At 43.0% G+C, this 23,646-nt stretch overlaps 1 protein-coding gene across 2 annotated transcripts in view; it reads right to left on the bottom strand.

Annotated features, from left to right (window-relative positions):
• Positions 1–501: 501 nt before the first annotated feature.
• The window catches only part of zc3h11a (zinc finger CCCH-type containing 11A), a 110,968-nt gene continuing 87,823 nt past the window's right edge, over positions 502–23,646 (bottom strand). For both annotated transcript variants that reach the window (XM_034167513.1, XM_034167514.1), the window contains 4 exons: positions 23,376–23,588; positions 14,095–14,267; positions 6,712–6,842; positions 502–1,551 (listed from right to left, as the gene is read on the bottom strand). In XM_034167513.1, the coding sequence (XP_034023404.1) occupies positions 1,362–1,551; positions 6,712–6,842; positions 14,095–14,267; positions 23,376–23,588 (707 nt within the window). In that variant the 3' untranslated portion in view covers positions 502–1,361. The remainder of the gene's footprint in view (positions 1,552–6,711; positions 6,843–14,094; positions 14,268–23,375; positions 23,589–23,646) is intronic.

Genomic DNA, 23,646 nt, shown 5'->3' on the forward strand with positions numbered 1-23,646 from the left:
TGCCAAAACGGACAAAGCCGGTGTCACCAACTGAACAGTCCCTCCTAAAAATTGCCCCCTGCCCCCACCTTCACTGTGCATGTGTCATTTCTGAGCGTCAGCAGTGAAACGAGGCGGTTTATCACCTTGTTTCTGCTTCAAACTGACTTCAGAATGATTGAAGAGGTTGTCATCCGATGGATAATAATCACATTATTTCCTTTGATCTCTTTGGGCTCGGAGAGTCAGACTCACATGTGCTGCTGTGGTCTGGAGTGAGGGCAGGAGGGACTGTTTGGTCTGTTACACCGGCACTGAATAGATAAACACATTCACACCTACAGACAATGGCCTTCTCGCTGTGAGCCAACAGTGCTAACCACTAAGCCACTGTGCCGTCCCAGACATCCCCAAATAAAGTTATTTTTAAGTCAACCACGTTTCAGGTTTGAATTTTCTCTGAACTGCAAACATTCATTTTGAACATTTCTCTGTTTTGTGTGAAGAACTTTGACGACAGAATCTATAAATAAAACAGGATTTATTACATGAAACAAAAGGAGACAGTGTGGAAACATTAAAATCAAATAAAAGTTAATGACGTTAAAATAAGCAGGAGAAAAAAACGACAAAGAAATCAAATGTTTTCAGGGCTTTTTTCCCGCTAGCTGGACTGGATGAAGGACGTCCACCTGTCCCCGTCTTCTACAGAACACACCAGAGCCATGCAGCAGTCAGGGGGCAGGAACCTGATGGTACTGTCCCTGAGGGAACAGGTTTGCTGTGGTCCTGACTGTTGGACCTTCAGCCAGGTGGATGTTTGTCATCACCAAAGGATGAAGAACAGAGACACAGATTGAGCGGAGTGAGCGGGACAGCCTCAGTACCTCCAGGAGGAACCATCCTGCTGTTACCAACAGAACCAGAGAGGCTCCAGGACACGGGCAGGACTGAGGCCCAAAACCAACACAACTCCAGACGGTCAGTCAAAGGAACTTTCTGAAGAACCTCCGTCCCGACCGACCCTCTACCTCTGAACGCCACTTCAGGTCACGACCTCTGGTTCTTTTTCTCCTCCGTCTGACAGACAAAAACAGTTTCTGGCCTGAAAAATTATTTGTGCTCATCTTTAAAAAATGAAATGATGAAAATCCATGAAGCATTTTGGCAGCAAGAGCGCCACCGTCTGGAGACTGAAGCCACACAGCCATCATGTGACCACTGCCCCGCCCTGTAATCATCATGTGCTGTCTGCACGTGTGACGGTTTGAATCCTGTGGGAAGTGACTCTGTTACAGTCAAAACTTTTTTTCCTGCTTCACTCCTATTTACACACAGTGTGTACTCAGTACACAGGACCAAAGTACTACACCAAGTGACACTCAGCTGTCAATCATTTCTGACAGCTCCAGCAGCAGGTCGTCCTCTCCGATGTCGGGGTCCAGATCATCTTCCAGATCACCTTCAGTGAACTCGTTGATGAGGTCGTCAAAGTCGTCCACTGGGGGAGCTGCTGCACCGCCGACAGAGGATCGGGAGGACTTCAGCTGAGCAGGACGCTTCAGTCCGGGGCTGAAAACAAACAAACAAACAAACAAACAAACACACACACACACACACACACACACACACACACACACACACACACACACACACACACACACACACACACACACACACACAGTGGGGTTAGGGAGAACAGGGGCACGATGAGAGAAAGCTCTGTGACTTGCAGACGTCTTATTCACCCAAAGGGACACAAACTAGTCCTGCACCCTGAGAATGCAGAGCTTGGGCCGGTATGTAGTGTTTAATTAGGTCAGCCAGATAGGGAAGTGCCAGTCCATGAACAATTTTATAGGTTAGTAGCAGAACCTTAAAATCTGATCTCATTGGGACAGGAAGCACACACACACACACACACACACACACACACACACACACACACACACACACACACACACACACACACACACACACACACACACACACACACACACACACACACACACACACACACACACACACACACACACACACACACACACACACACACACAGGTACAGTAGTGTTCAGAATAATAGTAGTGCTAGTAGTGCTTCTACTTTTTTTTTTTTTTACTAATAGCCCAATTTCATAGCCTTAAGAGTGTGCATATCATGAATGCTTGGTCTTGTTGGATTTGTGAGAATCTACTGAATCTACTGGTACCTTGTTTCCCATGTAACAATAAGAAATATACTCAAAACCTGGATTCATCTTTTTAGTCACATAGCACTACTATTATTCTGAACACTACTGTAATTCCATGTGAAATCACCCAATTTTTCAAAAAATGTTCCCAAGTCATCCCTCAGCATTGACATGTTAATCATATTCCAAAGTTTGGATGAAATGGCAAATATTAGGTCTGTATCTGGACAATGTTAGATGTTACAGCCTTTTTCACATATTGCTAAAACAGTGTTTTGTACCAACTTTAGATGTTAATAACTGGCTCACTATTGGCTCTACACCTTTGAAACGACCCATCCCAGGCTCACTTTTGGTGTAGAGTGGGACAGCCACTGTGGTGGACCTGCTGTAATAGTAAGTAAGACCCTTCAGCTGCTCCCTTGTTTGTACTCGGGGTCTCCACAGCAAATCCAAGGTGAATCTGCATGTTGAATTGGCACAGGTTTTATGCCGGATGCCCTTCCAGACGCAACTCCACATTACATGGAGAAATGTGGCAGGGGTGGGATTTGAACCCGGAATCTTCTGCATTGAAACCAAGCGCATTAACCACTTGGCCACCACCCCTGCACTCTGCCTTTAATAAAGGCCTGAAAATGGTAGCAAACCCAAAATTTAACATATTGCATATACATTTCTAATTGCCAAAAAGTCAAAGATATACGAGGTCTGTTAGAAAACTATCCAACCTTTTTAATTTTTGCAAAAAAAGGTCGGATAGTTTTCTAACAGACCTTGTATACTAGCTATGGCAGTATTATTATTTTTGAACATGTGTTCTGATGTTTTTAGACCATATCTATACGTGGTCTCTTAGATAATAAAGCGACCCTTTTATTTTTTTTTTAACTATATGGATTTGAATGACATGCGATTACACCAATCATGCTTGAACCCTCGTGCGCATGCGTGAGTTTTTTCACGCGTGTCGGTGATGTCATTTCCCTGTGGGCAGGCCTTGAGTGAGATGTGGTCCCGCCCTCTTGGCTGAATTCCTTTGTTTCACACGCTGCTCCAGACGGCGCGCGTTGCTTTATCAAAATTTTTTCTGGACCTGTGAGGAATATCCGAGTGGACACTATTCGAGAAATTAAGCTGGTTTTCTGTGAAAAGTTTAACAGCTGATGAGAGATTATGGGGTGTTTCTGTCGGTGTAAGGACTTCCCACGGAGCGGGACGTCGCGCAGCGCTCCTAGGCGACGTTGTCTGGCTGTTTCGAGCTGAAATCATCCTAATTTAAGGTTCTGTTGACCCAGGACGTCGTGAGAGAACAGAGAAGATTCAGAAGAGGCCGGCATGAGGAATTTATGTGGACATTCCACTGTTAAAGGTCATTTTGTAATGAAAGAACGTGCACGCAAATTCGCCGAGTCGTTTCCGTGACGACTCGGCAAATCTGTGTGCGCCGCGACCAGAAAAACACCTTCGTGTTGAAAACCATTTGTAAAATTCAGGCGGCTTTTGATGGCTTTCAACAAGTGAGTAACTGAGAAATTGTTTAACAGCTTGGGCATGTTCCAACTTGTCCGTTAAGATTTCCAACGGAGGTGTTTTTCCTGCCGCGACCCCCCGCGGTCGGGTCTGGCCCGACATGCGACTCTGCCCGCACGTTCTTTCATTACAAAATGACCGTTAACAATGGAATGTCCGAATAAACTCCTCATGCCGACTTCTTCTGAAAGTTCTCTGTTCTCTGACGACTTACTGCGTCAACAGAGCCTGAAATGTGGAAGTTTTCAACTTGAAACGGCGAGACGCTGCCGCCTCGAAGTGCAGATCGCCGTCAGGCGCCGTGGACCGTCCTTAAAGCGACACTACCAGACCAAAATCTCTCATCAGCCGTTAAAATTTTTACCGAAAACCAGCTGAATTTATTGAATGGTGTCCACTCAGTTGTGCCTTACAGTTTTGAAAAATTTTTATCAAACAAAGCAAGAGTCTCTGAGCCATTCCTAAACAATGAAAAAAATCAACGAGCGTGTGGACGACTCCTCACTCAAAGACTGCCCACAGGCGAATGACGTAACCAACAGGCGTGAAAAAACTCTCGCATGCCCACGAGGGTTCAAGCATGTCTGATGTAATCACACGTGATTCAAATCCATATGGTTTTTGAAAAAAATAATAAGGTCGGATACTTTTCTAATAGACCTCGTAAATCAAATACTACATTGTTTTCAAAACTAGATCGGGGTGCCCACATTCGGTCCTGGTGATCTACCTTCCTGACACTTTGAGTTGTCTCCCTGCTCCAACACACCTGAGTCCAGTGAAAGACTCATTAAAAGTCTGCTAACGAGTCTTTTATTTTACTGCGTACCAGTTTTTTTATTTTTTATTTTTTTTACTTATTTCCCCACCGTAAAACAAACATAATAACAACGTCTGTAAACTTAGAAAATATAGTCACGAGTGTTTTAGGCACAATTATCCTGTGACTTTCACTTTCACTTTATTTGTGTCCCCCATGGGGCAACCAGTTCTGCAGCCTGAGAATACATCAAAAGCACATGACACACAGAACACACACCAGTACCATTACCATGGTGCAGCATCACAAACAATTACAGTCCAAACATTAAAATACAGTCCATTAAAATGATTCCACAGTTTTAACTCCTTCCTTGGTCTGTGTTCAGAACAGTAATGGCTGCAGGAACAAAAGAAAACTTAAATCTGTTGCCCTTCACAGAGGGAAACCTGAGCCGTGAACCAGAAAAATAGCCCCAAAGCATGATCTTTCCACCCCCATGCTTCACAGTAGATATGGTGTTCTTGGGATGCAACTCAGCATTCTTCTTCCTCCAAACATGACTAGTTGAGTTTTTACCAAAACGTTCTATTTTGGTTTCATCTGACCACATGATATTCTCCCAATCCTCTTCTGGATCATCCATATGCTCTCTGGAAAATTTGCAGGGGGTTGAGTCGGGGTTTAGGGCCTGCGGGACCCCAAATCAATTTTGTATCTAATGATACATTTTTAGCATCTCCTGAGAGGAAAAAAAAAATCTCAAAAGAAGTGCATATTAAAATGATCCTAGACTCAACCTTTCATTTGGACCCTCGATGATGATGTTGAAATAACAGAATATGACGTGGAAGTAGGACCTGGAATGATTTCCTTTTAAATGTAAACCAAGTTATGCATTAACTCAGAACAATTAAACTACATGAAACTCATGAAGACTGAAAAGACTGTTACAGCATTTCAAAAACCACAGCTGAAGCTTGGAGAATATTTGGAAAATCAGGGTAAAATATCAATAACATACCTTATAGTATAAAGTTACACATTCTTGTGTAAATTCATGTAAATCCAGTCTTTTTTCCCAATGAAAAAAGTCTACATTAATAAAAACTAATTTACATTCTTGTGTAAATTCATGTAAATCCATTATTCAAAGCCACAATGTCTGTTCTCCAATAAAAGAAAGTCTTGATTAATAATAAAAAAGTCACATCTTTTCTAAAATCCTGTTTGAACAGCACAATGTTTATTTTCCAGGGAGAGAAAAATTCTTACCGTGTTTCCTGAGGGCACAGTTAAATGGACTGCATTTATATAGCGCTTTTCCATCTGCATCAGATGCTCAATGCGCTTTACAATGATGCATCACATTCATCCGATGTCAGGGTGCTGCCATACAAGGTGCTCACTACACACCGGGAGCAATCGGGGATTAAAGGCCTTGCCCAAGGGCCCTTAGTGATTTTCCAGTCAGGTGGGGATTTGAACCCATGATCTTCTAGACTCAAGCCCAACACCTTAACCACTAGACCATCACCTCCCTGTGTTCACTTTTCCCGTTTATCTTTCAGGTGTGTTGATGAAGCCAGCGACAATTCCACAGATTCTTGACCTTATCAGACTTTTTCAGTCTTTCTCTCCATCTTCTCTCTGTGTGACGTCGCTCTGTGACACAGACATGCTGCACAAATCTTAAAAGTTTGCAATGTCCACGTTACATTTAGCTTAAGCATCAAACACGAGCCACTCAGTGTCGCCACGGCAACCAATCAGTCCCGCTTTATGACAACTGTCATAACAGCTACGCTTTGAGTGGCAGTTTTCCTCCGCGAAGTTCAGCGGATCCGTGGGCACTGATTTGTATCTGTAACACACAGATCAGTGTCCACGGACTTATAAAACTTGCATGGTGTCACAAAAAAAGAAATGCGTTGCGATAGGCATTTTAAAAAGTCGGTGATGATGACAATTACAGAGTACAACACTAACATCCCCCCCCCACCCCCTCATGATGAAATCTGCGGAATTCCTCAGATCCGCAGAGTTTTCACAGCCCTGGTATCGAGACATGTTGACGCAAAGCAGTCCCTGTCACCAAACATTGCTGTCCAGGTCGCTCGTAAGTCCACGAGCTAAACAGTGACAAAGGACAACACGGGAGCGCGACTCAAATGTAAAGCATGTGGAGTATTCAGGGCGGTCGGCCTCCAGACACTTTCTTTGTGATGCTGGTGTTGGTGTTTTACCTCTGAGGAACAGCACCCGTCTCCCTGGAAGCAGCAGCACTGATGCTCAGCTTGGGTTTTTGACTTGGAATATGTTTCAAGACAGAGGCAGGCTGGTCTCGCTCGGTCAGCAGGTTTGAGGTCAAATCAACCTGACAGGAAAGTAAGAAGTCAACATGAATACAACCAGCAGACTGTTTAAGATCTGCATGATACCATACTGAGTCAAAGAAGGCGATCCAAGAACCCAAATAAAGCTGGAACAAATCCCAGGAAAAGACAGACATAAAAACAAACAAAAACACAAGCCGAAACGTAGAGGAGTGAGTGAGCCCATCCTTATCATCACATCAGAAAGTACTTAAAAAATGAGAATAAATAAATGCAACCATCTTTTAATGCACCACTACTTGCTCTAGTATCCTCTGATGCACCAGAAAGGGGAACTTTCCTTTGCTAATGTGATGTGATGGAGACTGTAAGATGACAGCAGCAGATGGTGCTTAGGAGGTGAAGAAGAGAAAGAGAGGGAGAGCTGAACGAGGGAACGCAGCAGGTTAGGGTGGTAAAAGATGCACATGGTGATGTGCTGACAAGCGAGGAGAGTGTGTTGAGAAGGTGGAGGGAATATTTTGAGAAGCTGATGAAGGAAGAAAATGGGAGAAAAGGCTAGATGATGTGGAGAGAGAAAATCAGGAAGTACAAGAGATTAGTAAAGATGAAGTGAGGGCAGCTATGAAGAGGATGAAGAGTGGAAAAGCAGTTGGTCCAGGTGACATTCCAGTTGAGGCATGGAAATGTCTATGAGAGATGGCAGCGGAGTTTCTAACCAGACTGTTTAATAAAATCTTGGAAAGTAAGAGGATGCCTGAGGAGTGCAGACGAAGTGTGCTGGTTCCTCTTTTCAAGAACAAGGGTGATGTGTATGAAAGGAGGGAAAACACCAGGGCCTGATGGCATTCCTATTGACATTTATAAAAAATTTAAAGGTATGCTACTTACTCCCTTATTAGATATGTGTGAGGAATCACTAGAGAAAGGTGAATTACCCTCAACGCTAAAGACTGCACTTATAACCTTAATATTAAAACCTAGCAAACCTTCTACAAAATGTGAGTCATACCGCCCAATATCTTTGATCAATAATGATGCCAAAATAATAGCCAAAGTTCTTGCACGCCGACTAGAGACGCATTTGCCATCTATTGTTGAGCCAGATCAAAATGGTTTTATATTGGGCAGACAAAGTTTCCACAATATCCGTAGGGTATTAAATATTATACATGCTAAAAATGAAACACCTGACATGGCCATGATAGGTCTAGATGCTTTAAAGGCCTTTGATATGGTGGAACACATATTTATTTGAAGTTCTTCAACATTTTGGTATAAGCAGTTATTTCCTTAAATGGATTAAGATCTTGTACTATGACTCAAGGGCACCAGTATTGACAAACCACATATTGTCAAAACAGTTTCCTCTCTCCAGAGGCACAAGACAAGGATGTCCCTTATCACCTCTTCTTTTTGTATTAGCTATAGATCCCTTGTGACCCACCAAACAAAGAAAAAACATTTCCATTCTATGATTTTGCTGACAGAACATCTCAGGATGGAAAACCAGAGGCTGATTAAAAAGGGATAAACAGACTTAGAAAAATGAGACTTCTAACTGAATCACTAAAAGAAGCGTGAGATGGTGAAAATAGAAATCTTTGTAATTATTTCACTGAGGAACAATTTAAGCATTTTTCTTTCATAAACACATTTACACATTTTAAAATTTTGGGACCTGATTGATTCTAGCATAATACAAATTATGTTTCAAGTAAAAAATAACCTTTTACCACAACATGTCCAGGACCTGTTCAAAATGAGGGACTCCAGTTATGATTTGTGAGGATCATCATTCTTTCAAAAACCCAGGATTCAAACTCCTGTAAAAAGTCACTGTGTTTCGGTTAAAGGTGTTGGAATTTGTGCCCGGATAACATAAAATGACTCCGTAACTTGGTTGGCTTTAAAAGGCTCTATAAAAATCATTTCATTACTTGTAGAACGATGAATTAGGTTTATGGATTTTGTTTGGTTTTTGGTGCTCTGCTGCATGTTTGTGTTTTCAAATCTCAGTTCAGTGATTATTTTAAATTTTCTATCAGTTATCATGGGTGTATTTTATATACATATGTATAGATTTTTACTCGTTTGGTTAAAGGCTTTTTCTTCTGCGCACACCCTTTCGGACACCTGGGCGCACTGTCAGATTGTTTTCTTTCTTTTCGCTGTGAGGTTCATTTCTTATTTTGGGTCTGTGTGTGCCGAATAAATTCATTCATTCCATATTTATCACAACAAAGCATTCGGGCAGTAAAGCTGAAGTCACTGCTTTACAGAATACAGATAGATACTAAAAAACAAATCATTTTCTAACCTTCATTCAGCAATTTTACTTTAATATTACATATAATACACACTGATGAAAGCTCACTCCACAATTTATGATTATTTATTTTTATTTATTTAACCAGCTGACACTCCTTTGTCAGCTGGTCGCTGCACCTGAATGCTGCAACAAAACAGCATTTTCAGATCACTTTAACACAAGTTTAACTCAGCAAATAATCAATTTCTATTTAATCTAATGTCTGACTACGCAAAATATCGCTAAGCAAGATGGTGGCTGCTGCCAACAGCTCACAGGCTGCATCCGCCATCTAGTGGATTAAAGAGAAATAAATGGTGTGTGGTTTATTAACATGAGGTCACTGTCCTCTAAACTAGAGCACCACGCTCACAGAGTGCAAACCTCCTTTCCAATTCCACAATTTACCTTGGAAACAATTTTTCAAGGTCAAAGTCCTGTTAGAAGTGGCTTTTCATAAGGTGAACTGGATGTGACCAAATGTCAGGAGGATGTCACAAAACTGGATAACACTGGTTATCTCTGCTCCAGTTTGTTGTTGCTTTTTGTCACTTGGTTTCACACTGATAACTGGAAGACAAACAGGCATAAAACTGGAACGTCCATCCAGTTGTGGTGGTGTTGGTAAATCCAGAGCAGAAAAATGAGAGGGACTGATGCACTTTTGACTGAGATACAATGCAAAATGTACATTAAATGGGGTGTTCAATATGACATTCAGAGGTCTACAAATTCCACAATCTGGATCAGATTGTGGAATTTGATCTTTTTGACAGTTATGAATTTTTGAAAATTCATATAATGTTAAAGGACAGGGATTTTTCCAGTTTTCCAAGATTTTTTCCTGACTTTGACCTATGACCTTGAAAACTGAATCAGTTCTTGCCTCTCGGGATATGAATTCTCTGGAAAAAAAAAAAAAATTCATAATATATGAAAAATTGTGGGCTCCAGGCTGCTCACAGACAGACAGAGCGGGTGATAACATTACGTCCAGCCAACTCTGATTAATTACAATTATCTTTTGTGGTTAAAGTCATGAAGCTGGTCCAGCCGTGTACACGTCAGGGGTTGAGAAATCCACTGGTCTGAGGTCACCGACCAGCAACGTTTGACATATGTCGAGTTGATATTTTCAGCTGCTACGTAGACCAAGGTTGAGTTATAAATCTTGTCGGCACGATGATTTTTTCAATCTTGCACCTTAAATAACTGAGCCGCTGTGTTGGGAGAAAACATGCTGTAAAAGTATACTGTGTCCACACACTCATCTTAAATACACATCTTTGAATTGAACCTCAGCAGCGCACAGACAGAGCAGCAGAGCGGGTCCACAGCCACAGTTACCATAGCAACCCTGCAGGTCCTTTTATGGCGGATATGTAGGCGCCGTCTTTAAGAAACAAAACAGTCAGTCAGTATTAATACTGTGTTTAATGTGTGTGCTGTGATGTCTTAATAACAAATCATTAGCTGATCAAACAAAATAAAAAGTTAACTTATATCAACTGTTGCATTTTACTACAAAATCAGAATGGGATGTGAACCTATAACATGATTTATTGATTGTTACATGATTATTTATCTTCAACAATCATAACATTTTGGTCATAAATGGACTGCATTTCTATAGCGCTTTTCCATCTGCAGCAGACGCTCAAAGTACTTTTACAATGATGCCTCACATTCACTCATTAACACAACATTCACTCATTAACACAAACACACACCAATGTCAGGGTGCTGCCACGCGAGGCGCCCACTACACAACAGGAGCAGCGAGGGCTGGTGTGCCCAACCAGTCAATCAGCCAGTAATCGACCTGTCAATCAGTCAACTGATCAGTTGATTGACAGGTCGATTGCAGGCTGAGTTCCAGTTGATCGCATGAAAAAAAAGTCACTAAGAGGATTTAATGCTGCTATAACAGAATGATGCAGCAGGTGGCAGCAATGCACCAACAAGGATGCCAGCTGTCATTAAACGCTAGAGAAGAAGAAGAACTCTTCTTCTATGGTGGATAAGAAACTTAAAAATTATCATTTTTATCCTGGATTATTTTTTCATTTATTCAAATGGCAAATCCATCTGTCTTATCTGTACTGTAACTGTGGCTTTACTGAAGAAAGGGAATTTGGAGCAACATTTCAGACGATTCACAAGAAATATGATGCTAACTTCTAATGCTAACTCAGCTAAATCCCCTCTGCTCGCCCGAAAAGTCCAGGAATTGAAAAGTCAGAGAGCAGCACAACGGTCCATAAACATGAAGAGTGATGATACAAAATCCTGGAAATGTTGCTAGTACACAGGACATCAGATTTTCCAGGCAGATATCACAACAAAAATTGTGTTATTATATTGGTGCACAATATATTGTGGCGACGCTGTGGCATTCGATATGGCTCGGTAGATCTCAATACACTGTCAACTTTAAAAGTAGATCTCAGTTCAAAAAAGGTTGGGCAACGCTGAACTAGGAGATTAAGGACCTTGCCCAAGGGCCCTTAGTGATTTTCCAGTCAGGCTGGGGTTTGAACTGAGGATCCTCTGGTACGTTTCTTAAGTAATGCTTTAATCACTGCAGATTTGAAACATTTAGGAACAGATCCAGAAGTTAAAGAAAGATTAATAATTTCCAGCACAGTCAGCCCAAGAGTGGACCACAGGTCCTTAAACAGTTTTGTTGGTATAGGATCAAATAAACAGGTTGTGCTTTTTGTAGACGCTACGAGTTTCGTCAGCATGTCTAGTGAGATACTGTCAAATTCTGTAAATCTAGGTAATACTGGGTGGCTGGATTAAGGCATGCTGGGGTATGTTTAACCTAATGTCTTCTATTTTCTTCCCAAAGTAATCCAGGAAATCTTGTGCTGTAAAAGGAGAGCGAACTACAGGTGGTTGTCCATGAATAAGTGTTACCACCGTGTGGAACAAGAACTTTGAGTTGTGCTTGTTTTTGTTGATCAGATCAGAGTAATAGGTCCACTTTGTAGCCATTTCTGTTCTAGACCTCTAGCCTTATGCTTGAGGTCACACAAATAGTCAAGGGGACTGTGTTTTGGGGGGGAATGGTTTTAATAAAGGTATACAGATATCACTGAACTTGCCAAAACTATTCTTAAGGTGTCTTTCCTTTAAGGGTCCCTGCCACGGACCCTTTAACCTGCAATTAGTGATGCACCAATACCACTTTTTCCCAGACTGAGTACAAGTACTTACATTTGGGTACTCGTCGATACTGAGTACTGATGCAAATACTTAATGATACCATGACAGTTTTATGATGACTTTGAAAACATGTTTTATCAGTTGTTCCTTACTTTTTGACTGAAACTGCTACCAATATCATTAGCTTTGTTTTTATTTACAAACATTTCACTACTTTTTGACTCCAACAAATTGTCCGTGTGTTTCTTAACAAACATGATGCTGACAGACATCTGACTGAATTGTAACCTGTGGACTTCAGCACTCCAACATATACAGCACCAGGAACTGAACTGAAACTGTCCATCAACAACTTTACTTTTGTCTGTGAGCAACAGTGTTGTCACAGTTACTTTGAAAAAGTAACTTACTTTACTGATTATTCAATTTTAAAAGTATATTAACACCCCCCCCACCTCAACATGAAAATGAAAACCAGTTTTGCCAAAACTCACTTTCTAGTCACCCTTTATTGACCTCAATGAACATAAATACTTGTTTTATAAAAAATAAAATAAAGACCTCTTTCTTGACCTCATATTTAAATGTTGACAGCATTGTAACAGTAAAACTTACAAGTTAAAATCTCCATTGTTTATAAATGTAACTATTAATTTTTTCTAAAATTTAAATTCTTTCTAAACATTTTAATTGTTAAAAGTATTATTATTATAGTATTAGTAGTAGTATGAAAAATTGTCTTCAAAAGCAGACCTTTAATCTCGGGGTGTGGAGGAGGAAGCCCCCCCGATTCACCCCTGGTTTTCCGTGTGTGCAGGAAGAACTGACAGCTTGTATTTATGGAAAAGGCACGACCAGATTGAGAGGCAGGGAATTTGTTTGATCAGCATTTTTGTACATCATGTCATCCTCAGAAAGAGACTTTAGCACATATGGGCGAAAAAAACAAGCGTTAATGTCTGTGGGTCAGCTGTTTTTAGCAAGGACACACACGGAGTGGCACAGAGTTTTAAAGAAAAAATAAAGTAAAAATGTCTCATTAAAGCTCAGTGCAGGTGTGCTGCCATCAGCACGCTTCAAGAGACAACAACTGTTCTCAACTCAGAGCTGCGCTGCAGAAAACAGATGAAAAGCTCATAGCAACAAACTCTTCTTTGGCGAAGCGGGCTGTTCCGTGGAACAGCAACCTCTGCCTCTCACGGGCTGCCGCGATCAACCCACAATACAAACACAATGCATTGAGAGGTTGACATCACGCTGCTGTAAAGGAATATCGGGTGTCTAGTATCAATCAATCAATCAATTAATTTTATTTATATAGCGCCAAATCACCTGTACTCATTTAGATGGAGGGTTTCTTTGGGACTGGGATAATAGTGGAGCGTTTGAAGCAGGAGGGGACGTGACACAGCTCCAGAGATCTGTTGAAGATCTGGGTGAAGATGGGGGCCAGCTGATCAGCACAGGCTCTCGGACATGAGGGGGAGACACCATCAGGTCCTGGAGCCTTCTTGATCTTTTATTTGTGAAACTGCTGGCAGACATCCTTTTCACAGATCGTTAGGGTGGGTGGGGTTGCAGAGGGGAGGGGGAAACAGGTGTCCAGGCAGTCTATTGTTGTTGAGGTGGATGAGGAAATGAGGAGTGAGATCTGAGTGTATCTGCTGTGGTGACCCTGAACAAAAACAGGAGCAGTCGAAAGGAAAACAAGATATTTATGGAGGAGTGGTGATGCTAAAAACACCACCATAACCAGCCGCTCAGGGGAAGCAGAGAGTTTAACTGTTCAGTGACTGTGCTGCCACACCTACCTGCCCTTCATTAGCCGCAGTCTCCTGTACTGGCTGGTCACAGCCTGAGGAGGCGCTGGTCAGAGGTTTGACTGCAGCCACGGCAGACCGCTGTGGCCCTCTCTTCTTCTGGCCTGGCCTCTCGCACCCTGCAGGCTTCATGACAGATGGTTTCACATTCAGCTTGGGTCTCACTGAAAAGGAAGCACATAAATGTCTGTTCAGTTCTACACATCCCAAAAGTATTAGTATGTGTCTAAGCCACATCTGAGAACATGGGCAGGTGTCACACTTCAGAGCCGCCCTGGGTCCCGGACTCCCGAGTGGAAACCACCCAGACCGACACCTGGTCCGTTCCATCTCTCTAAAGTAAGCACTAATCTGCCTCAGCCAGGTGAAACCTGGGCTTATCTCGGTCTTCTCCAGCTGCTGCTCACGTCCAGAGAAACATACCACACGGACGAAGTGGTATAGTTGATGTTCCCTCAGATGTCACTGAGAATCGCTACATCACACGGAAACGATACAAATTTACATCAGGAGCTTAAACAGCACAAAGTATGTTGACAGTTAAAAGGCCAGCAGCAGCCTGCAAGTTGAACAAAACAAAGCACCCCATCCACGTGTGTGTGTGTGTGTTACCCCTCACACACATATGAAGAAATCCCGACTCCATAACAGAACTCTGGCAAGAAACGTGAGGCCCGCGTACACAGTTAGCAAGGACAGAACTGGGTCATTCTGTGCCAACTCACCTTCATGAACTTCAAGTCACCCCCACCCCCTTCAGATCCCGCTAAAAAAACTTAGAATTATCATTCTTACATGTAGGTCTGTATGATATTACTCAGCAGGCAGAAGATCAGCTTTTAGTTCTTCTTAGTTGAGATAAGAGAGGCCTTTGAAATTTGACCCTAAAAATGCCGTATGTGAAAATGAGTTTTACAGTTTTATACTGGAACCACAGAGCAAGATCATACTGCACATATTTACTCAATGATCAATCAATCAATCAATTTTATTTATATAGCGCCAAATCACAACAAACAGTTGCCCCAAGGTGCTTTATATTGTAAGGCAAGGCCATACAATAATTACGTAAAAACCCCAACGGTCAAAACGACCCCCTGTGAGCAAGCACTTGGCGACAGTGGGAAGGAAAAACTCCCTTTTAACAGGAAGAAACCTCCAGCAGAAGCAGGCTCAAGGAGGGGCAGTCCTCTGCTGGGACTGGTTGGGGCTGAGGGAGAGAACCAGGAAAAAGACATGCTGTGGAGGGGAGCAGAGATCGATCACTAATGATTAAATGCAGAGTGGTGCATACAGAGCAAAAAGAGAAAGAAACACTCAGTGCATCATGGGAACCCCCCAGCAGTCTACGTCTATAGCAGCATAACTAAGGGATGGTTCAGGGTCACCTGATCCAGCCCTAACTATAAGCTTTAGCAAAAAGGAAAGTTTTAAGCCTAATCTTAAAAGTAGAGAGGGTGTCTGTCTCCCTGATCTGAATTGGGAGCTGGTTCCACAGGAGAGGAGCCTGAAAGCTGAAGGCTCTGCCTCCCATTCTGCTCTTACAAACCCTAGGAACTACAAGTAAGCCCGCAGTCTGAGCGCGAAGCGCTCTATTGGGGTGATATGGTACTACGAGGTCCCTAAGATAAGATGGGACCTGATTATTCAAAACCTTATAAGTAAGAAGAAGAATTTTAAATTCTATTCTAGAATTAACAGGAAGCCAATGAAGAGAGGCCAATATGGGTGAGATATGCTCTCTCCTTCTAGTCCCCGTCAGTACTCTAGCTGCAGCATTTTGAATTAACTGAAGGCTCTTCAGGGAACTTTTAGGACAACCTGATAATAATGAATTACAATAGTCCAGCCTAGAGGAAATAAATGCATGAATTAGTTTTTCAGCATCACTCTGAGACAAGACCTTTCTAATTTTAGAGATATTGCGTAAATGCAAAAAAGCAGTCCTACATATTTGTTTAATATGCGCTTTGAATGACATATCCTGATCAAAAATGACTCCAAGATTTCTCACAGTATTACTAGAGGTCAGGGTAATGCCATCCAGAGTAAGGATCTGGTTAGACACCATGTTTCTAAGATTTGTGGGGCCAAGTACAATAACTTCAGTTTTATCTGAGTTTAAAAGCAGGAAATTAGAGGTCATCCATGTCTTTATGTCTGTAAGACAATCCTGCAGTTTAGCTAATTGGTGTGTGTCCTCTGGCTTCATGGATAGATAAAGCTGGGTATCATCTGCGTAACAATGAAAATTTAAGCAATGCCGTCTTATAATACTGCCTAAGGGAAGCATGTATAAAGTGAATAAAATTGGTCCTAGCACAGAACCTTGTGGAACTCCATAATTAACTTTAGTCTGTGAAGAAGATTCCCCATTTACATGAACAAATTGTAATCTATTAGACAAATATGATTCAAACCACCGCAGCGCAGTGCCTTTAATACCTATGGCATGCTCTAATCTCTGTAATAAAATTTTATGGTCAACAGTATCAAAAGCAGCACTGAGGTCTAACAGAACAAGCACAGAGATGAGTCCACTGTCTGAGGCCATAAGAAGATCATTTGTAACCTTCACTAATGCTGTTTTTGTACTATGATGAATTCTAAAACCTGACTGAAACTCTTCAAATAGACCATTCCTCTGCAGATGATCAGTTAGCTGTTTTACAAGTACCCTTTCAAGAATTTTTGAGAGAAAAGGAAGGTTGGAGATTGGCCTATAATTAGCTAAGATAGCTGGGTCAAGTGATGGCTTTTTAAGTAATGGTTTAATTACTGCCACCTTAAAAGCCTGTGGTACATAGCCAACTAATAAAGATAGATTGATCATATTTAAGATCGAAGCATTAAATAATGGTAGGGCTTCCTTGAGCAGCCTGGTAGGAATGGGGTCTAATAGACATGTTGATGGTTTGGATGAAGTAACTAATGAAAATAACTCAGACAGAACAATCGGAGAGAAAGAGTCTAACCAAATACCGGCATCACTGAAAGCAGCCAAAGATAACGATACGTCTTTGGGATGGTTATGAGTAATTTTTTCTCTAATAGTTAAAATTTTATTAGCAAAGAAAGTCATGAAGTCATTACTAGTTAAAGTTAAAGGAATACTCGGCTCAATAGAGCTCTGACTCTTTGTCAGCCTGGCTACAGTGCTGAAAAGAAACCTGGGGTTGTTCTTATTTTCTTCAATTAGTGATGAGTAGTAAGATGTCTTAGCTTTACGGAGGGCTTTTTTTATAGAGCAACAGACTCTTTTTCCAGGCTAAGTGAAGATCTTCTAAATTAGTGAGACGCCATTTCCTCTCCAACTTACGGGTTATCTGCTTTAAGCTACAAGTTTGTGAGTTATACCACAGAGTCAGGCACTTGTGATTTAAAGAGCTCTTTTTCAGAGGAGCTACAGCATCCAAAGTTGTCTTCAATGAGGATGTAAAACTATTGACGAGATACTCTATCTCACTTACAGAGTTTAGGTAGCTACTCTGCACTGTGTTGGTATATGGCATTAGAGAACATAAAGAAGGAATCATATCCTTAAACCTAGTTACAGCGCTTTCTGAAAGACTTCTAGTGTAATAAAACTTATTCCCCACTGCTGGGTAGTCCATCAGAGTAAATGTAAATGTTATTAAGAAATGATCAGACAGAAGGGAGTTTTCAGGGAATACTGTTAAGTCTTCAATTTCCATACCATAAGTCAGAACAAGATCTAAGATATGATTAAAGTGGTGGGTGGACTCATTTACTTTTTGAGCAAAGCCGATAGAGTCTAATAATAGATTAAATGCAGTGTTGAGGCTGTCATTCTCAGCATCTGTGTGGATGTTAAAATCGCCCACTATAATTATCTTATCTGAGCTAAGCACTAAGTCAGACAAAAGGTCTGAAAATTCACAGAGAAACTCACAGTAACGACCAGGTGGACGATAGATAATAACAAATAAAACTGGTTTTTGGGACTTCCAATTTGGATGGACAAGACTAAGAGTCAAGCTTTCAAATGAATTAAAGCTCTGTCTGGGTTTTTGATTAATTAATAAGCTGGAATGGAAGATTGCTGCTAATCCTCCGCCTCGGCCCGTGCTACGAGCGTTCTGACAGTTAGTGTGACTCGGGGGTGTTGACTCATTTAAACTAACATATTCATCCTGCTGTAACCAGGTTTCTGTAAGGCAGAATAAATCAATATGTTGATCAATTATTATATCATTTACTAACAGGGACTTAGAAGAGAGAGACCTAATGTTTAATAGACCACATTTAACTGTTTTAGTCTGTGGTGCAGTTGAAGGTGCTATATTATTTTTTCTTTTTGAATTTTTATGCTTAAATAGATTTTTGCTGGTTATTGGTGGTCTGGGAGCAGGCACCGTCTCTACGGGGATGGGGTAATGAGGGGATGGCAGGGGGAGAGAAGCTGCAGAGAGGTGTGTAAGACTACAACTCTGCTTTCTGGTCCCAACCCTGGATAGTCACGGTTTGGAGGATTTACGAAAATTGGCCAGATTTCTAGAAATGAGAGCTGCTCCATCCAAAGTGGGATGGATGCCGTCTCTCCTAACAAGACCAGGTTTTCCCCAGAAGCTTTGCCAATTATCTATGAAGCCCACCTCATAATGATATCCATACTTTTTATTTTTTGCATCATATAACCTCTGGAATTAATACTTGTTGCACTGTATGGGGCTAAAATGACCTTTTGTCCAAAATGGTGAATGGTGGAACTGAGGCAGCTCTCCTGAAAATATCAAAGAACTTAGAACATTCTCATAACTTAGTAATTACAGGGTTATTATGCATTCACAGCTACACAGTCTGCTAATGAATTATAAATGTTTTAAAGTAGGCCCACCCTTCAAAGTGCTCTAAAACAGGCCGTTTTTGTCCTCTGACGTGGCCATTCGGCTCAGGGTTTAGGACCTTTATATTTGTACTGGTTTTTTACGGTCACTTTGGATATTCTTCTTACTATTATTCCAACCTGTAAAGACAAAGACTACAAAAAGTACAACAAACCAAATGCGCCAAACATTTCAAAAACGTCATCACTGCAAATAACGTACCAAGACAGTTACGCAGCTTGGAAACATTTTTCATGCAGATCTTTTGCGCCCTCCTCTTGTGTTCAGAAAACACAGTAAAAGATGATGGACCACAGGGACATGCAGGATGACTGGAAGCCACTTTTCCCGCAGCTGGAAGAAAAGAGGCGCAGAGGGAATGCCATCTTCCAGAGCACGCCATGGTGACAGACTGCCCACAACAATGGGGGTCCACACCAAAAGAGAGAGCAAGAGTCCTGGAAAAACCAAGGGCTTTGTCCAAGGTTCTTTCTACAGACCACAAGGTCTGACACCACCTCCCCTCATGGCAGAACGCGGAGGTTCTGAGGCCCATGGCCCACAGAACGTGACACCTCAGGACTGGCTGAAGACAAAGAGCAAACTGACCCGACAAAAACCCTGAACATGAAGACACACAGGAGCTGCTGAGTATGACAACACTCCCTGACCCAAAGGATCCACCAGTGCAGAGGAGACCCAGGCCAAACAACAAGCCATCTCTGAGCTGAGGGTGTGTGAAGCAACACACACACACACACACACACACACACACACACACACACACACACACACACACACACACACACACACACACACACACACACACACACACACACACACACACACAATGTTCACCAGTCAATCCTGAAAGATTTTAAACTTTGTTTTTTATTCTTTTCTTTGTTTTTAGGAAATTCACAAACACCTGGCCGCAGGAGAGTCCCTTCATTCAGAGAGGGGCAACATGATGAGTAAAGGGGGGGGAAAAAAGACGGTCACGTGACTCCTGGTGCCATCTTGGGTTCAAAATAGCGTTGGCTGTTGTCTGCATGTAAATCCACGTATTTTTTATTTATTCGCTGAAAATGCCAGGTTGTTGTGCATCTGGAGGCAAAGATAGACAAAACAAGGGCTTCAAGATGTACAGATTCCCTTCAGAGCCAAACAGAAGAAACATTTGGGAAAATAGCATTTGGGATGGAAGTGACTTCATCAAAGCTTTGAGAGGTAAATTTATTGTTCAGTCCCATCTACAGTAAAATTCACCTAAACTGTCATTGTATAAACCAGATAGTCACACTAACCGGACAAAAAAAGTTTTTGTATTGTTTTCCATGTAACAAACATTGTATATAACAGATTTTTTGCTCACATCAGATCAAATGTACCGTCTGATTGTAATGTATTTCCATTAAACCCCTGGCATGCGGGACCGGAGTAATTTCTGTGATTAAAAATCTGACCATTAATTTTTTTCACACTGTGTTCAGAGTGAGAAAAAAAAAAAAAACACCTCTGGGTTCACACCTCTGCTGTTCAGCTCCACCTCGAACTGCCACCTTATTGTGATGCGGGAATTTGAGTACCCGGATGATCCTAGGAGCTATGTTGTCAGGGGCTTCCTGCCCCTGGTAGGGTCTCTCATGGCAAACAGGTCCTAGGAGACGGGTCAGACTAAGGGCAGCTCAGAAGCTCCCATGACCAGTATGAAATCAAGGACCAAGACGTCGCCCGGTCTTCTTGGAGTCCCTGGGAGAGGTACTAGATAATGCTCCGACTGGGGACTCCATTGTCCTCCTGGGGCCTACAGTGAGACCTGGAGGGGGTGATCGGGAAGCACGGCCTCCCCGATCTGAACCCAAGTGATGCTCACTTGTTGGACTTCTGTGCGAACCACAGTTTGTCCATCACAAACACCATGTTCGAGGACAAAGGTGTCCATAAGTGCATGTGGCACCAGGACACCCTGAACTGGAGGTCGATGATCGACTTTGTAGTCGTATCATCTGACCTTCAGCCACGTGCCTCGGACACTCGGGTGAAAAGAGGGACTGAGCTGTTGACCAATCACCACCTGGTGGTGAGATGGATCCACTGGGAGGGGAGAAAGCCGGTCAGATCTGGCAGGCCCAAACGTATCGTGAGGGTCTGCTGGGAACGACTGGCAGAACCCTTTGTCAGCGAGGTCTTCAACTCCCACCTCCGGGAGAGCTTCTCCCAGATCCTGGGGGAGGTTTGAGACATGGAGTCCGAGTGGCCCATGTTCTCCACCTCCATTGTCGATGCGGCCGCTCGTAGCTGTGGTCACAGCGTCGCTGGTGCCTGTTGCAGCAGTAATCCCCGAACACAGTGGTGGGCACTGGAAGCAAGAAGGAGTCCTTGTCTTTGTTGGCAGGTGAGACTCCAGAGGCAGCTGACAGGTACTGGCAGGCCAAGCATGCTGCAGCCTGTGCGGTCACAGAGGCAAAAACCCGGGTCTGGGAGGCGTTCGGAAAGGCCATGGAGGAGGACTATCGGTCGGCCTGATAGTCTGAACTAAACTGAAGAAATTCTGGCAAACCGTCCAACGCCTCCGGAGGCGGAAGCAGCTCTCCACCAACACTGTCTACAGTGCGGGTGGGGAGCTGTTGGCCCTGACTGGGGATGTTGTCGGGCAGTGGAAGCAATACTTCGAGGATCTCCTCAATCCCATCGCCACGTCTTCCGAAGAGGAAGCAGAGACTGGGGACTCAGAGGCGGACTCATCCATCACCCAGGCCGAAGTCACCAAGGTGGTCAGAAAGCTCCTCTGTGGCAAGGCTCCTGGGGTGGATGAAATCCGTCGGGAGTACCTTAAGTCTCTGGATGTTGTGGGACTGTCTTGGTTGATACGTCTCTGCAACATCGCGTGGTGGTCGGGGACAGTGCCTCTGGACTGGCAGACCAGGGTGGTGGTCCCTCTGTTTAAGAAGGGGGACCGCACTCCTCAGTCTCCCTGGTAAGGTCTATTCCAGAGTACTATAGAGGAGAATTCGACCAATAGTCGAACCTCGGATTCAGGAGGAGCAGTGTGGTTTTCATCCTGGTTGCGGCACACTGGATGAGCTCTACACCCTCCATCGGGTGCTCGAGGGTTCATGAGAGTTCGCCCAACCAGTCCACATGTGTTCTGTTGATCTGGACAAGGCGTTCGACCGTGTCCCTTGAGGCGCCCTGTGGGAGGTGCTCCGGGAGTATGAGGTCCGGGGTCCTTTGTTAAGGGCTATCCGGCCCCTGGATGACTGCAGCAGGAGCTTGGTTCACATTGCCGGTAATAAGTCAAGCCTGTTTCCAGTGCACGTTGGCCTCCGCCAGGGCTGCCCTTTATTTGCGACTGATCCGATTAGGCATCGGATTCCAATACTGATGTAATTCATATATCGGAAAATATCGATCTAGCCCGCGACAATTTTTTTTTGATACTGGAGAAGAGCCAATGTGAATCCTCTCAACTGCTGTAGATTTCTCTCTGCTTTGTTTTCTGCCAAAGAAAGGAGGGGAGGTTGTCAGTTTTCTGGAGCCGGGCCAATTGAGAGAGCTCTCTTCCGCAGTGTTCGAAGCTGAGGGCAGCGGCAAATTTCCTCTTGGGTTCAAACTGTCTGTTCACCCAGCACAGATTTTCTGAAAAATGAACTGAATCGTTGCTGAAAATGTGTGCGAAAAAGTTAGCCGCTTCACTGTCTTGAGTCTGTCAAACGCCAGCTCAGCGTGCAGCCAAGGAGGACATTGAACAGAGATTCTGTCCGCTGAAAGGGATAAAAAGTCTCCATTAACATCCTGCGCGTGAGCGTCGGTGATGACATTTATTTTACATGTTTCTAAAAAGTTTGAAGTTTGCGCAGCACAAACACAGCGAGAGAAAGAAAGAGAGAGATGGAGGGAAAGAGACAGAGGGAGAGAGACAAAAGGAGAGAGAAAGTGAGAGTGAGAGAGAGCAAACGAGAGACAGAACGAAAGACAGACAGAGAGTGCTGTTTTTTCTCTTTAAGTCTATAAAAAAATAAAAGTACTTAATTCTTTCACCAAAACATCAAATCTAGTCTTTCATCTTAGACTCACCTTCTGGCAAATTGTATCTGAACTTTCAGGTCTCCTTTTTAAGAAAATCTCATACAAAATCAATAATAATGATGATAACATTAAAGCAGACTCTGGTGTCGAATTGGAAAAGTATCGTATCGGCAGATATCCAAATTCAGGTATCAGGATCAGATCGGAAGTGAAACATTGTGGATCAGTGCATCCCTATGTAAGATCTGAGTCTTCCAGGCCCAGATCCAGGACAATCACAAAGCCAGACAGTCCAGCTTCTTGAGCTGAACGGCTGTAATCAGGGTCTGGTCCCTCAGAGGATACCCTGATTACCCTGATTACTGTGCAGTGTCTGAACTCAGGCTCAGCTACCTTTAGCGTCTGTGCTGTGATCTGGAGACTTCTGGGTGGCAGTCTGGGTTTCCTCCATAGTCGGACTGTGTGGATCTGTTCGGGCCCGGTGGGCTGGTGTTGGTGCTGGGGAGCTACTGCTGCTGGGACGCTTCTGTGGGCTCCTCTGGGAGACGGTTTTAGCTTCATCCTGCCACACAGAAGTGCTGCGCTTCACAGAGTCTGAGGTCACATCTGCAAGAAGAGCAGACCTCCTGCTGCTTAGAGGCATAGTGGGTAATGGAAGAGAGGA

Source organism: Thalassophryne amazonica, chromosome 3, assembly GCF_902500255.1.
Source record: "Thalassophryne amazonica chromosome 3, fThaAma1.1, whole genome shotgun sequence".
NCBI lineage: Eukaryota > Metazoa > Chordata > Actinopteri > Batrachoidiformes > Batrachoididae > Thalassophryne > Thalassophryne amazonica.